The 16,287-nt window shown below is 31.9% G+C and overlaps 1 protein-coding gene across 9 annotated transcripts in view; it reads right to left on the bottom strand.

Moving 5' to 3' along the window:
• The window catches only part of LOC108974705 (tyrosine-protein kinase Src42A), a 127,819-nt gene that overhangs the window by 5,432 nt on the left and 106,100 nt on the right, over window positions 1-16,287 (bottom strand). For all 9 annotated transcript variants that reach the window (XM_018942710.1, XM_018942712.1, XM_018942711.1 and 6 more), the window contains one exon: window positions 3,745-3,866. In XM_018942710.1, coding sequence (XP_018798255.1) covers window positions 3,745-3,866 — 122 coding nt within the window. The remainder of the gene's footprint in view (window positions 1-3,744; window positions 3,867-16,287) is intronic.

Below are 16,287 nucleotides of genomic sequence, written 5' to 3'. Positions count from 1 at the left end.
GTTCGCGGATTGCGCCCCTCGCGTCGGTTGGGCGGGAATAGGGAAATCGTTGGGTATTATTTTTATTATGATCGATCAGTTTGTATGGCAACTCTATGGTGCTATGGTGGTCCAATAATGATGAATTGCGCGAAATATCTCCTAATGTTATAGTTTTGAGACTATACACTGAGATATAGAGTATAGTATATAGATTTTTAATGCAGAGGCTTTTGAAGTAATCTTTGACTCTCTCTATAATATTTCTAAATAGGAACATTATCTATTCATATTACAAAAAGTCACCATATTTTCTCCAAAAGCTAAACGCCACCAATGTTGATAAAGTATAGCATCAAGGTATTTAAATCTTATCTTGCGCTCATTTTGAACCACAGCCTTTACAAGAGTTATTAACGTCAACACATTTTCTACTTTTGTGAATTTTTCCGTTTTATTTAAAACCAAAATTTTTACCTCCTAAAAACAACCCTTAAATATGCATTCACTTGCTCTCATATTTGCTTATACATTGTATGTGCACACGGATAAAAAAACGACATATGTATAGTACACATCCACTACGGATGTTCTCAAGTATGTTTATCGTATTCTTTTTATCAGCATAAAGTACCAAGAAAGCAAGAGTCAGACTTAGAAAACCTCATTTCGCGTTCAAGTGATAAAAGTAGCACTTATGCTTAGCGAATAAACAGAGTATGAGTTTTGATAGTATTATAGAAATACAAGTGTATAAAGTACATCTAGATATTATACAATAAAGACATTAATAATTACATAAGACATATGTAACATACATATATAATATGTAAATACATATGTATACCATAAAAATATTATATACAATCGGCCGGTTATTAAACTTGTGAAGGTCGTTCAAGCTTTATATTTCTATAAAAATTAGTAAAAATATGTATATATAGACGATAATTCTCGAAGCAAAAATGCTCTCTTTAACGCTAAGAGCTACCAACTAGCAGCTCTAATATGAAAGATACCAGCGTTGAAAAAACTGTCGCGAAATCTTTAGGAATATAAATATTTATATTGAATATATCCTATTCTAATGTCCAGTTCAATTGTTTTTTTTTCACACTATTGTACCTTTAGTCCATGTGCCCAAAAGTCCAGTTCATAAAATTCTATAAACGAACTCATATTTGGAACCAACACTTTCCATTACAGCTTTAATAAATACATTCAATATCTGAAAAGTAGTTATAAAATCACTCATGCATCAAAAATTAAACAATTTGATTAAAGAATACTGCTGTAGTAAATTACATGATCAAAGTCTATGCGTCGTGGTCTTAAAGTATTGAATCGTTCAGTCAATCTGAAATTTTGGCGACAACAAAATTTTTGATACCCATGCTTACGGTATCGCTCATCGATCGAAAGAGGAGTAGATCGCCGAAACAACAACTCTAGGTAGGATAAAACCGGATTGTGTGAATTTAAGGTTTGACTTTTCCATCAATAAAAGTGAAAGATGAGCTTTACGAAAGTCTGAGCTTTAGTGAAGCTTGGCCTTTAGTGTAAGCTGGAGCGCGCTTTAGGTCGCTTTCCGTTAATAACAAAAAAAATTTTAGGAAGGTATGAAGTGAATTGTGAAGTTTTATGAAAGCGTGAGTTTTAGTGAAGCTGTAGCTTTAATGAAAGCTTGAGCTTTTACAAGATAAAGCTGAAAATCGATATAAAACTCTAACGTTATAAAGAACCAGTATACTAAAAAGTCTATGTTAATGTTTCCGTTAATAAGAAAAAACTAATATGTTTGGGAGGGTATGAAATGAACAACTATTTTTTGTGAAAGCGTGAATTTTAGTGAAACTGTGGATTTAGTGAAAGCACGAACTTTTACTAAATCAGGATCAATAAAAACTTTCTGACGTTATGGAGTATCAGTGTAGTTAAATTTTCTGCGAAGAGTATGAAGTAAAAATGATGCTTTGTGAAAGCTTGAGCTTTAGTAAAACTGTGATTTTAGTGAAGGCTCGAGTTCTTATTGGATTTTAATCTAAAAAAGTTTCCGACGTTATGAAGAATCAGTGCGCTAAAATAGTATGCGTTAAGTCGACGCTCCTGCTTTTCGGATAACCGTCAATACAAATTCATTACTCACTGAGCTTTAGTGAAAGCTTGACTTTTTACAACGGAGACCTCAGAAACAATAAAAGTATATGGTATTATAAAGAATCAGTGTTCTTAGCTGACTGAGCTTTCGCGAAAGCACGAACTTTTACAAAAGAAACCTCGGAACCAATAGAAAATTTCTGCCAAACTTTGTTGGAACTCCAGATTTTTTTTTTTGTTTTGTCTTCATACATCAAAAGAATAATAATAAATAAGAAAAAATAAGAAATTTATGGGCGATCTGAAGTCGGGAAAAGAAAGGTGACAAGTCGAATTTTTAAGAGTTAAAAATGGTGTGTCCGTTGTGTGTTGATTTCCGGTATAAAATAAGAAAAATTAAAGGGGAAAAAGCATACGTGCGATTTGAAGTCGGGAAGAAAAGGTGAGCGGTCGAATTTTCAAGGAAAACAACGAGTCCTATGAGAAAAAGTAACAGGGCAAAGTTGCAGGTAATGGAAAGATCTACTTGCGTTACTTTTATATGGACACTGGTTTAGCATAACCTCAAAATTTATGTGAAAAAACCATATTTTTTGTTTTTTATTTTTTTCGTCTATAACTTATGAGAAATTTACGTATATTTAAGTTTCTAAAAAAATACAACTATTTTACTTACATAAAAATTCAACTCCACTATATCCAATAATAAGAAAAATTCCATCCACGTTGCTGGCAAGCAAAACAAAGGCGCTGAAGTTAAAATGTGTTAGCTTTTCACTTGTGAATAAATTTTTAAAATGATTACGATTCAATTTTTTTGCACTTTTCTCACAATTATGCAATTCATTAATTACTTTTACAATACACAGTGTTGCCAATGGTTAAAAATTTTGATTTTAGTATTTTTTTTTTTTTTTGCAAGTTTCGCGAGTTGCGGGTGTCATTGATATTTTTCAGTAAAAATATTTTCGTATTTTACATATGTATGTAAATATGCAACGGCAACGTGTTGCGTTGTAAAACATGTGTGTATTTGTTGTTGTATATACATACAGATGTCAACACCACATAGCTACTGATTTTTTAGCTTACAAAACAAAGCATAACAACGCCAAAAAACACTTTACATGTAAATATGTTTGTATGCATGGACTTTTATGTGCACTTTATATAAAAACATTAATCTATATGTAGATACGTGTATATGTATGTACATATGTACACATGCGTAGACTTTTACTAGCTGCGTTTGCGGTCACTTTTTTGTTTGTTGTTGTTAATTTTCTTGTTTTTTTTCACTTCTTATAAATATTACAGGGCACAGTGAGCGAATTCATTCATTTCCATTCTCTCTCTCACTTTGACGATATGTCATTCACATACATATAGTATGTTGTACGCTGGCTTGGTTTTGAGCATGAAATCGGTGTTTTTACTGTTTGTTTGTAAAATGCCTAAAAAGAAATTCGAAGTGTTATGTATAGTAAGTAACTTGGTATGAACTAATAATTAATTTAATATATTGTTGTGGTTGTTGTTGTTGCAAAGCTAAGTACAAAATTTGGAGTTTTTGTGGACGTTTGATGAATATATTGATTTTCTTAATTTCTTTTACTTATTTTGTATTAATTTTTAAATTTTTTTATAATTGTCTATAGCATTACTCACCCGACAGCGAATAGTCATTATGACGACTCTCCGAGTCGCGTATCAAATATGCTCCATGTTCGTTTTCTGGCAGTAAAAGTTTCTTCTCAGCCTCAATTCGTTTTATCTTGCGGAAGTACCAACTGTAAAGATAGCGAAACGAAATAAAATGTAATAAGCCGTTAAATACCATTGCTTATAAGAAGAGGAGTTTGCCGCTTAATGGCAGACAAGGAAATATAGTACCATATGGTACATCATGAGTTGTAAGTGATCAAAAGCCGTACGCAATCGTTGCAAAATCAGAAAATACCAAAAATTAGAAAAAAAAACTATAATAAAACAAAAAGGCCGTTAGATAAGCTACCGAACGCCGCATTGTGATGCAATAGGTCATGAGTGAAGAGAGCGCCGGCGGCAGGTAGCGCGCGAGCTGGCGTGGATGATGGTCAAGTCTGGGGCAATAAAACGTGTTAATAGCTTTGTTGTGACGGCGTTAATGAAGCATGGGCAGTAAAAGGCCGGCAATAATGACGTAATTTCGCGTGAGAAAAGCATGTGAAAATTCAATTTTTGCAGCAGCAATAACGTTTCGAATTATAAGTATGGTATCGATATGAAAAATATTGCCTCCATATAATTCAGATAACTGCAACGCATTATAAAACATAAACAAAGTGTATTTCCTTTTTAAAGTGATGCTGTAGGCAGTGTAACTTTGGAAGTAAGTGTTGAAATTGCCATACAAAGTTTTATGAAAGTTTCTTGTATAAACTTTAATTACAATTTTGCCTCTATTTTAGATCTTATGTATGTTTTAAAGTGACACTGTTACTTTGATAATAAGAATAATGGAACTATATTTGTAAGTGCCATAGATTATTCATGAAAGCTTGATGTATAAGCTTTAAATAGGAACCCAAAAGACCAAAGAAATCGATCTTGGTTTGTTAACTTCGGATACGCAAAATTCATAGTATGCGCCTTTTATTTAATGTATAAGTTAAATGTTTGCATTTATGTAAGTTTCAAAGCTTCCTAAAGCTTTTATGATGTTCAAAATGTGTGTTGCTGCAAGCCATAGGTAAAAAAATTTAGCTGAATTACACAGTTGAATAAAGCTTGGAAGTATTTCTCTATATATTTTCCAACTTAGCAGTCGCAAATAATTAAACTTCTTTTTAAACCTAAATTAATAAATTCTCCAACTGAAAACAGTATGAAAAACATGCATTAATTTTGATGAGCATCCAAAGCTTTCACTGAGCTGTTGTAAATTAAGTTCGATGAGTATTTAAAGCTTTCACTGAGCTTTTATAATAGTGAAAGTCAAAACCATTAATAGTATAAATCATCAAACGTATGAGGTTTTTCAACTGAAAAATTATAATTATACACATTTTTTAATACATTTACGAACAGCAAGTGACTTATGACGAATGTAACCTAAAAAAATTGAATTTCATAAAATAAAATAATTTTCTGTCAAACATTTTCTAGATATAACTTTCACCTTGATAGAGTTTATTGCACGTTTTACTTTTAAATATTACTAATTCTATTCCAAGCATATTGCAGAATATTTTTATATATATATTTTTTTTTTTTTTTGGAAAAATTCTAGAAATTCCTTACATTTGCGTGTTTAAGACAATTAAAACTACTTAATTAGTAAAAAAAAAAAAATTAAAATACGATTAAGCATGCTATTTTCAATGTTTACACTGTAGTAATGGCAGGGAAATGTGTAAACAATCTGTGTGAAATGCATGCAATGTTAAATTATTTATTATGAGAAATAATAAATACAAAGTAGTTAATTTGCAGTTATTTCATCTAATTTTCTCTATAACTATTAATTTCCTTGGCAGTTTGGCTTCGAAAACTTGAGCTTAATAATTTTTTTCTTTTATTCGCTATAAATGAAAAAAGTCACAACAGTGTTAATAACGGTGTTCTAGTGCCTTGCATATACCTTTCGGGTCAGTTAATAGCAACGATTTTTTTCTGATCATTTGGTATTAAATGTTAAATATAATTGAGTTGTAAATAATTTTTATATGAATCTGCAATTCATAACATAAAACCACATAACTCAAAGTCTTCATATTTTTCACAAATTTCATAATAAGCTGGCCTGTAATGCACCTATAGACAGCTACAGAGTCAATATCTACGTAGACAGCCAAGCAGCAATTAAAGCAGTCCTGGTACTGCATACGGGCTAGTAGTGGCTTGGTAAGCAGGTCAGCAGTGGAAACTGTTGCTAGAAGTATGCACCTTCACTTCTACTGAATGCCAGGCCACAAAGACATCGAGGACAACGAAATAGTGGACGAGATTGCCAAGAATGGAGTACGGCTAGCACCCGAAAACGTAATCAACATTGAGAAACCCATGCCCATGATTGTCTATACGAAGATCTGGTCAGAAAATCAAAACCCGATGGAATGAGCTTCCTGGATGCAATACAGCAAAAGTCATGAGCACAACGGTAAATTGAAAGTACACAAAATTCCTATTGGCACTCGATAGAAGAGACTGTAGCAAAATGATCGGAATACTAACAGGTCACTGTCAGGTGGCGACACACGCCCGCAGAATGGGGCTGACCGATCCAGGAGACTGCAGGAAATGCCTAGACCAAAGTACCAACGAAATCTCTGGAGCATCTCTTGTGCACTTGTTCCGCATTGGCAATACTACGCTGTAAACAAAGGGTCAAAACTGGTCTATGCGTGGCTCATTGCCCTAACAGACTAACCTAACCCCACGAATCTTATAACACCCAAGAGGAAACGTGGGAGATCCTATCATATATGTAAATATGATCAGCGTGACAAGCTCATTCGATTTAGCCATGTCCGCTTATCGGTTTGTATACCATATTTGCGAACTAGTACCTGCTTCTAAGATATACATATATATGAAATTTTGCACACAACCCTCCCTCCTCAAGGATCTGGTCAAATGTCGAAACCGTCGATATAACCTATAGCTGCCATAGAAACTGAAGGATCTTGAGTGGAAAACTTTTTTTATTTTACAAGATATTTTCACGAATTTTGGCATAGGTTGTCGTTAGAGATCATTAACATCCAACCAAAAAAGTAATTTGTAGAAAACGATAATTGAAAAATTTAAATATTTATGCACTGCAAAAATAAAGAATACACACTTGCAATGATTTGCACAATTTTCCTAACCCATAAAATGAGCGTAACGGCAAAGGTTCAAAGCAACCTTTGAATTAAATCAGTTATCAAAGCAACAACAATAAGTATTATTTTACAGACGAATAAAATGCTTTGTCATAACGTTAACATTGACCTTAATATGAAAATCTTCAAAAAGTACGGCAATATTTTTATTATAATTTTTTTCTTTTCTTTCCAATACATTTCTGCTACTTCTGATCGATTTTGTTGGTGTTGCTTTGCCAGCGGCCACAAAAACAAACTGTTGCGAACAATTGCGCTGATAAATGGAAAAGCACACATGCGCTCTTCGCCTGAATTATGCACAATAAGATGTCGAATCAATATTTATTTATGTAAGTAGTGCAGTGTTTGAGCAAATAAATGTGCGTGAAACGCCAAATTACAACGCTAACACATACGTGCATACACGCGCACCTGAGTGCCGAAGCAAGTGATGCGAGCGCCTATGAAACGGTCGGTAAAAAACTGAAGTGAATTATGAATGTCATGATTGGCGTGCTGCCAGCCAGCCAGAGAACAACAACAACAACAATTAGGCGAGCAAAAATGAAATAATAAATATTAGAGGCGCTCTAAGGCAACAACAAAGGCAGCATTCGTGCGAAGTACAGTAACACCGGTAGCTAGACATGGCAGTTATGGCGGCAACAGTTAATTTCTTATTTTTATTGTTAATAAATTTTATTAGACATTAATTGGCAGCGCAAATTACCGAGTTTCAATAAATTGTACAAAAAAAAAAAAAAAAAAAGAAAAAGAAAAAAAAAAAAAAAAAAAAAAAAAAAAAAAAAAAAAAAAAAAAAAAAAAAAAAAAAAAAACAGCAAACAAAGATAAAACATAAAAGGATAAACTGACTAAGCGCCTAGAACAAACATATAACAGATTTTTAAATGCACACATAAATGTATATATTTTTTTAAGTTATATTCTAAATTATATGGTCGTGAATTAACGAATTCTATTGCATGCACAGCTTCGTGCGCGTCTGTCATCACTGCGTCGTCGCTAATAACAAGTTAAACAGTTATCAATTGTTAGGCATCGGCGTTAAGTTGATGTGCGAAACGGTGCCAGTCGGTGTTGACTCTTTAGCCACAGTCACACAGCGACGGCAGCCAGTTTCATTAGCCCTGTAAGCGGCATTTTTAGGTATTTTACATGCACACGAGCGGCTGAATTGATTTAAACCATTAGACAAAATTCACATTTGCTTGAAAATTTGCTGCTTTTTATATGTATATATGTATTTACATATGTGTTATCAAGAACATGCTATAATCTAATCGATGCAGTAAACAATTTCTGATATTTACATTTTTTATGCTAGAAATCCATCCAAAAGTAAGGCATTTGCATATGAAAAGTAAAAGTTTCACTTTTTTCCAGCCATTCTAATTAATCGGATAGTTTTTTTTTTCAAAGAAAGTTGTGTGAGATTTATTTGTTTAATTTTTCTTTTTTATTTTTTCATTTGGTACAGCACTAAAAAGGGCATACGTGCGCACATACACACCTATACATATACACAAATGTTCATATGGACAAATAAGTAGCTAAGAAGACTTTCACTTAAATGCATTCGTAAATATCATACATACATACATTTGTTTCCACATAGTTACGTGTATATGTATTTATGTACATACTTACATACATATGTACATGAAATTTGAAATATTTGGAATTTCGTTGGCACCGCTTGCAGCAGCTGCATGAGTATTAAGCAAATAATTATCAAAGTCATATGCGAAAAAAAAGATTTTATGAAATAAATATTTGTAGTTGTATGTGTGCAGTCAAGGTTTAAAAAAAACTGATTTTATATTAATTAAAATATTTTATACTATTTCGCTAAGGCATACACCTAAGTAATGGGGCGTTAGTTTGAGTTTTCGAATATTATATTTTAATTTTTATCATCGTCGTGTGGCAGCACGCATTATGTATAATATTTAATGATTGCTAACACGTTCTCAGTGTATAGAATGACAACTATTTTTTGCTAAGAAATTATTTTTACATTAAAATGTAATTTATTTTAACCTCTAAATTGAACAAAGAAGACATTTTTAACGAAAAAAATTAAATTTTTTTTTTGTTAAAAACACAACAGCCAACAGTTAAATAAATTAAAAAAAAAAAAAAAATTTCAACAAAAACAGTTTTAGTCAATAAATAATCAGAAAAATAAATCAAAATAAAAAAATTAAAAGAAATATTTATTTTTTCAACAAAAAGAAGAAAAAAATTTTAGATAATAAATTTAAATTAAAAAAGAAATGCATTTGGGCAACAAAAAATTAAATTTTTTAAACAAAAGTTTAACTATTTTTGCTATAAAATGCAATTTATAGTTCTAAATCGACCAAATGAAATTTTCTAAAAATTAAAAATTAAATTAATTAAAAAAATTTAAACACAAGAATTTAAACTTTTTAAAGAAAACAATTTATTTTTTTAACAAAAATATTCTTTAACAAAAAATTTATTTTTTATAATAAAAATGGAACAAAAAATCTTTTTTTTCAATAAAAAGAAAACCAAAAATTCTATAAAAATTCTTCTTTTTTGAACAAAAATCTTGTATGGACAAATAAGAAAAGAAATCTTTTAAACAAAAAAATTAAGTTTTTAAACAAAAATCATTTCAAATCATTTTTAAATCAAATTTATATAAAAATTCTGATTTATATATAAACCAAACTTAGTTTCTAAACGATTTTTTTTCAAAATTTGGTTTATTTATAGTGTTACATAATATCTATTTATTTTATAAACATGGCAACTCTTTTATTACATGTTTACGTTTATTTTACAAAATTCAACTCGAAATTTTGACAATCTAGCAAAATCAATTTTGGAAATTTGAATGACGAAACCTTCTCTTATGGACCTTGATAGGGCAGTATAAAATATAATAAAAATGAATTGAGACTTCCACTGTGATCTTGGGTCCATTGTGGCCTCTTCTATATTACAAGTAGTTATAAATGTTCAGCACTCTGCAGAATTCCATTAACCTGATGTGAGACAATGCGAGAAGTAAGACATATGCAGAAAATGTTGCCTACATTTCTGCGAATTGTTAAAATAGCTATCCGGCATTTAAAATAATTCTATAGAGCGTATAAAATATAGTTAAAAAATTATTCAGAAACGCACCAATAAAGAAAGAAGAGGACAATGATATAAAATCTCACAAACACATATTTTTCTTCTTGGAATAAATCTTGAACCACAGTGATATATGAAACACAGCTGATTCCAAAAGCAATAATGGAAAGCATTGAAGTATGCCTGTCAGCTCTTAGCTTTAAATGTAACCGTGCTACGCTGCAACAAGTGGTTTTTGTTCCGCACAATTTAATTGGAACGCAAGTTTGTAGCTTTTTTATTACACACTCTACTCAAACTGATTATTCAAATGTACCCCAAGCCTTTTAGTTGCCACTTTTAATAGCTTTGGACATTGCAGAGGAGCAAAAACCAAATAAAAAAAGTTTTGCAGTAATTTAATTTTACACCACTTTTAATCGAGAGCTATTTATAAACATGGCAAATTCTCGAGAAATTCTCTCAGCTGACAGGCGCTTCCCAGAGGAGCTAAATGCGCTTGCAACAACATTGCTGAAATGCTCGCTAAGTTTGCAACATTCATACGCATCAAATGAGCTTTGTACTTTCGAATGTCTGATACATGTACATACATGTATGTACATATATGCATATGTGTGTGTGTATTCATGGCGCAGCATTCATTAATTAGTTCTCGACCACAAGCGTGTTTAGGCGCGTGGAGTGTGGGGGTACACACAAAAAAAAAACAAAAAAAAACGGAAACAAGCAAAAACGTTAACTTCGTCTGCTCCGTAGCTATAATACCCTTCACAGTATGTTTTTTATAACATAAACGATTATAATAAAATCTTAATCTTAATTTGGTCGAACAGTTTGTATGGCAGCTACATGCTATAGTAGTCCGATCTGAATAATTTCTTCAGGGATTTTACAGTTGCCTGCGACAATATTCCAAGTCAGGTTTCAGAAAGATATCTTACCAAATAAAAAAGTTTTCCATACAAGGACTAGATTTTGATGATTCAGTTTGTATGGCAGCTATAAGCTATAATGGTTCGATATCGACGATTCCGACAAATAAGTAGTGTCTTGGGAAGAAAATGATTTGTCTAAAGTTTCAGATCGATATCCAAAATACTAAGGTACCAGGTTGCGAATATTCATAGGGAGTGACGGCCATGACCAAATCGACTCATATCGTCACACTGATCATTTACAGATATATTTTATAGAGCCTCCGCCTTTTCCATCTTCGTGTCAAATTTAAGATACCCTGTGCAGGGTATAAAAATGAAAATGTTGCAAAATGACCAAATGTTGTGAGTTGTTGTAGCACTTTGCTGCATGATGTGTTCCATTAAGGCGTTGCAACTTTTAATGCCTTGTGGGTCTTGCAATTCACACGCACGCAAACACAACGCCCTACAACGTATATATGTGAGTGGGTGTGTGTGTTTCTGGCTGCATTGCAATGAGTGGCAAGTGCGTCAGCGCACAGCCAACATCCTGTCATTTTAATTTGCACTTTTCTTTTGCGCTCACAAACAGCAAACACACACCTGCCTACAAGCAAACACGTATTTATATGCTTAGTAAGTCTGTATGTGTGTGTGTGAGCGTTCATAAAAGCTTACACCTTCTTTCTGGTCGACATGTGGCATGTCTAAATACAATAACGCCAGCAATGTGTACATATTGTGAGTTGCAACCTGCACATTCCGCATGCATGTCAGCTGACGTAGAGGCAACAACAACAAGAACAACAGCCAGTCTTCTTGACGCTGCAACACTCGAACTTTATGCATTCACATATGATTTTTTTATGCGTGTGTAGCTGTGCATTCTTGGCTGTCGTCCATGCACATCTTCATTGCCGCAAAGCATGCTGCCACATATATATAGTACGTATTGTTGCAACGAAGCTCTTGCACGCCTAACTGCTCAGCAATGCTTGTGTCTCTACAGCCGGCGTTAGTGCGGCAAATCTAAGTAAGAGGCAAAAAAATAAAAATAAAATAAAAAAAAGTGCATGAAAAATCTTAATAAACTTCCCAGCTAAGCGAAATTCCACGGAGGAGTGTCTCCGCTGTCAGCTGCGCATACTTGCAACGTTTGTTTGCTTTGACTTGTGCGAGCGCATTTCAGTTTTCCCAAGAATTTCATGTTTCACTTTTTCACAATTCCACTTCAAGTCGCGCATTTTAGTATGTGTGTGTGATTTCTTTGCTTTGTGACTTGGTTGAAGACGCCAAAAGTATGCGATAGTTGGCGCCAGCGCTATTCTGACCGGACTTTAAACATGCCAACCCTTAAGCGATTTCCTCTACTTACACACAATAAAAAAAACCGTTCAATTGCCTTCTTCTGCAAACTCTCCCACCCACTGAAAACACTAAAAATGTGTGACTGCCGAGCTAGTAGTACTGCCTCTGCAAGTTTACGCCCCTCCTGTAGAAACAACTACCATACAAGCCATATCTTTCTTTCATGTAGTCAGTCACATATATAAATATATATATACATATATACTATTTCCTCTTGTATCGCGCGCATTCCCCACTAGTCCTGGCACCACATCACTGCGCTGCTGTTGATGTGCCCTATTTGGCGTGTGAAACTTTAATAGAAACTCATCATTCTGCGTCTTCACCAATACATATACACTCTAGCTTAGTGTCTAACTATACATGTAAATATGTCACACTTCCATGCATATGATATTTGACAGTTATTTTGCTTCCTTTGGCAAGCTTCGGTCCCTAAGTTGTATCGGTTATGCAAGCGTGTATTTTTTACATCATTCACTTTTGTACGAGTATAACTAGAACGATAGCATATCTAACGACTTCGCGCTTTATTTTATTTATAGATTTTTTTGGTGAATATAATGTGTGTGCGCTACTTTCACATGACCATCTCATTAATGCAGTTTCAGGAAATAAGTAGAATCTTTTTTATTGAAAAAAAATATATAAAATTAAAGTATTCCAACAATAAATATATAAACAAGTAAGCCTTGGGAACATATACTTGATTTTTACTGAAGATATACCGGGTTTCCTAATAATAAAAAATGTACTCGTCCTCCAATTGCTACTTTTCGTGCGCTTTTGCCATTTTATGCTCGTAATAATCGTCCACCTGTGCTCGCTATTTGTAGATTTGTTGCAAATTTCGAGTGTAGAATTTCTTTACATAATGTTCAAGTGCCAATAAGTCCAAAAACCGTGCGAAATAATAAAAATATTATTGCTGCTTAGGAAAGGTTTGGTGACGATCACAATTTGCAAATCCAGGACGTTCTCAAACCACAGCCAGACTGATTTTGAGTAAGGATTTGAATTTGCATCCGTATAAAACTGTTCTCATTCAAGAACTAGAGCCATTGGACCACCGTAAACGACGTGAATATTGCTGACTTTTGCCTAGAAACAACTTGAAAGCGTCAACGATTTGTTTACGAAAATCATCTGCTTCGATAAGGCTCACTTTCAACTGAGTGGTGCGGTAAATAAACAAAACTATAGATTCTAGTACGAAGAAAATTGTTCATGAACAGCCTTACATTCACCTAAATTGACAATTTATTAAGGGTTTTGGTCTGGTGGAACAATCAGTCCGTGATTCCTTCGGCCTCCAAGAAATTTTGATTTAACAACATTAGACGACTTTTTGTCGGGTTATTTGAAGTCATTTGTCTTTAGCAATAAATCAGCCTCTCCTCTAGCTTTAGAAGAACACTAATTTTTTATAATAGCCTCTTTTTGTCTAAGCAAAAAAATGCAACTTCATCAGGACTTGAGAGCTACATAGATATACGCTTATATACTCCTATCTACTAAATATCACATTTCTCTTTTCAGCGAACACAATCTCCGAAAATAGCTCAGCACTCCAGGTAGCCAACTAACGCCACTCAAAGAGTTATTTTTATCGATTTCAATCAGGATGTGGCACACAACAAACTACAAATCAAATCATATCAATCACACTTCGCCGCTAATATCCGTTTGCAAACAAGCAGCATACACAGTGAAGCACACACATACATATATACACACGTACATATGTATATACATACACACATACATCCATAAATGCACACTTGCACGCGAACACATGTCGCATTTGGTCTTACAAGCGGCAATTTGGTTGCTCAGACATTGTAGTTGGCTATCGTGGTCGTCGCCAGTTGATTGATTTGCGGTTAGATGCTAAATTATGGTAGCATCATACTTTGAGCATGCATGTTACTTACTAAAAAAAACAAAAAAAACACAACAACATATTTTTACAATAAAAACGGTGTGCTGCAGTAATTATTCACAATTATCGCCACTACACAAGCAGCGGAGGTGCATTGACCAGTTTTATGCGCGGCTATTTTTAGAGCTTTTAAAAATAGCTAGCTGATAGCCAGCAAATTGCAGACCAACAAAAAACAATTGCATGCTTTTTTCATTTCAAATAAAAGTAGAAATTGTTGAACAAATTGGAAAAAATGAGAAAATCGACAGGGGATGATATGAGTATACATGTATGTATGTATCTATGATTCATGTATGTGTGTACATATGTATATGGCATGTATGTAAGTGTGTAATTTCATTATATATGCACATAAGTTCGTTTGGTGCCAAGCAGAATAGAAAAGTTAGCTTGAAATTAGTTTTATATTCAACCGACTCGGTAGGAGAGTCAATGAAGTGAAAAGTTCAATTTTTTTATTAGAAAATGATTAGAGTAGATTTTTAGTTTCAGTTTCACTTTAAATATAAGCTTAAGATATGTAAATTAATTTGTTTTTTTTTTTGTAATTCAAATAAATAAATTAGATTTAACTAAAATTTAAATTAAATAGCATAATAGAATTTTTACAATTAATTTACCTAGTAATATATTCTGCATAATGATTGAATTATTAAAAAAAAAAATATTTTAACAAATGAATCTACAAGCCGATTCAAACTAAATTTAACAAAAAATACATTTTTATTATTATAGTTTATAAATTAAGGTTGCCACGTGTCGTGTATTTTGATTTAATTATTTATGAATATTTAGCTTAAAGAAATATCCACGAATTATTCTACAATATTCAAAATTAATTGAAAACTTTTTTTTTTGTAATTTATGCTGCCACATGTTATGTATGTATGTGCTTATTACTACTGTACGATCATAGTTAAAAAAAAAAATTTAATAAATAAGGAAAGATTGAAAATAATTTAAAACGATATATATATATTTTCTGAATAATAAAGTAGTGTTGCCACATATCGGGAATTTTTTATCTTATTTTTTAATAAAAATTTAGCTGAAAGAAATATCCACAAATTATGCTTAAAGGAATTAAAAAAAAAAATATATATTTTCATTTACTTAGGTTGCCACATGTTATGTATTATGATTTATTCGTATTTTGATATTTTATTTAAAATTTTTTTTTTTTGTAACAAATTAAGAAGTTTCAAAATAATTAAAAAAATATGTATATTTGAATAGAATAAATTATAGAGTAAGGTTGTCACATGTTGCGCATTTTAATTTGATTATTTCAAATACACATATTTTTTGACCAACTAAGAATATTCAACATAATTTTTAAAAAATATTTTTTAACAGAATAATTTTTGAAGTAACGTTGTCACATGTTGTGTACTTTGATTTTATTATTTAAAATGTTTTATATAACCAAAAAAAAAATTAAAATAATTTAAAAAAAAAATATTTTTAACAGAAGAATTAATAAAGTATGGTTGCCACATGTTGTGTATTTTGATTTTTTTATTTAAAATATTTTGTTTTAAGCAAATCAAGAAAATTAAAAATTATTGATAGAAAAAAATTTTAAGGAATAATGCCAGATGTTATCTATTTTGATCTTGTTATTTACGAAAATTAAGCCGAAAGCTATTTATATACACAAATTTTACTAAAAGTATATTTAAAAAAATTAAACTTTTTTGTGAATAATTTAGGTTGCCACATATTATGTACTACGCTGTCTCTTATACACATCTAGATGTGTATAAGAGACAGATATAAATCTTTAATTAAAATCTTTTTTTATCAATTCAGTTAGATGCAAGTTATTTTATATATTTTACTTATTTTTTCTGTTTTTGGAAATTAAAAACACACAGGTATTTCATATTATGCTGTATGTATAAATATGACAAATTATAGAATATAATTGATCTATAACAGTGAAAATAAATAAGTAATTTTTTTATAAAATAGTTTTTTTTTATCAATTAAGAG

The sequence above is a fragment of the Bactrocera latifrons genome, unplaced genomic scaffold (assembly GCF_001853355.1).
Source record: "Bactrocera latifrons isolate USDA-ARS-PBARC rearing strain unplaced genomic scaffold, ASM185335v1 scaffold_58, whole genome shotgun sequence".
Classification (NCBI taxonomy): domain Eukaryota; kingdom Metazoa; phylum Arthropoda; class Insecta; order Diptera; family Tephritidae; genus Bactrocera; species Bactrocera latifrons.
This window is presented reverse-complemented; position numbering and strand designations above follow the sequence as displayed.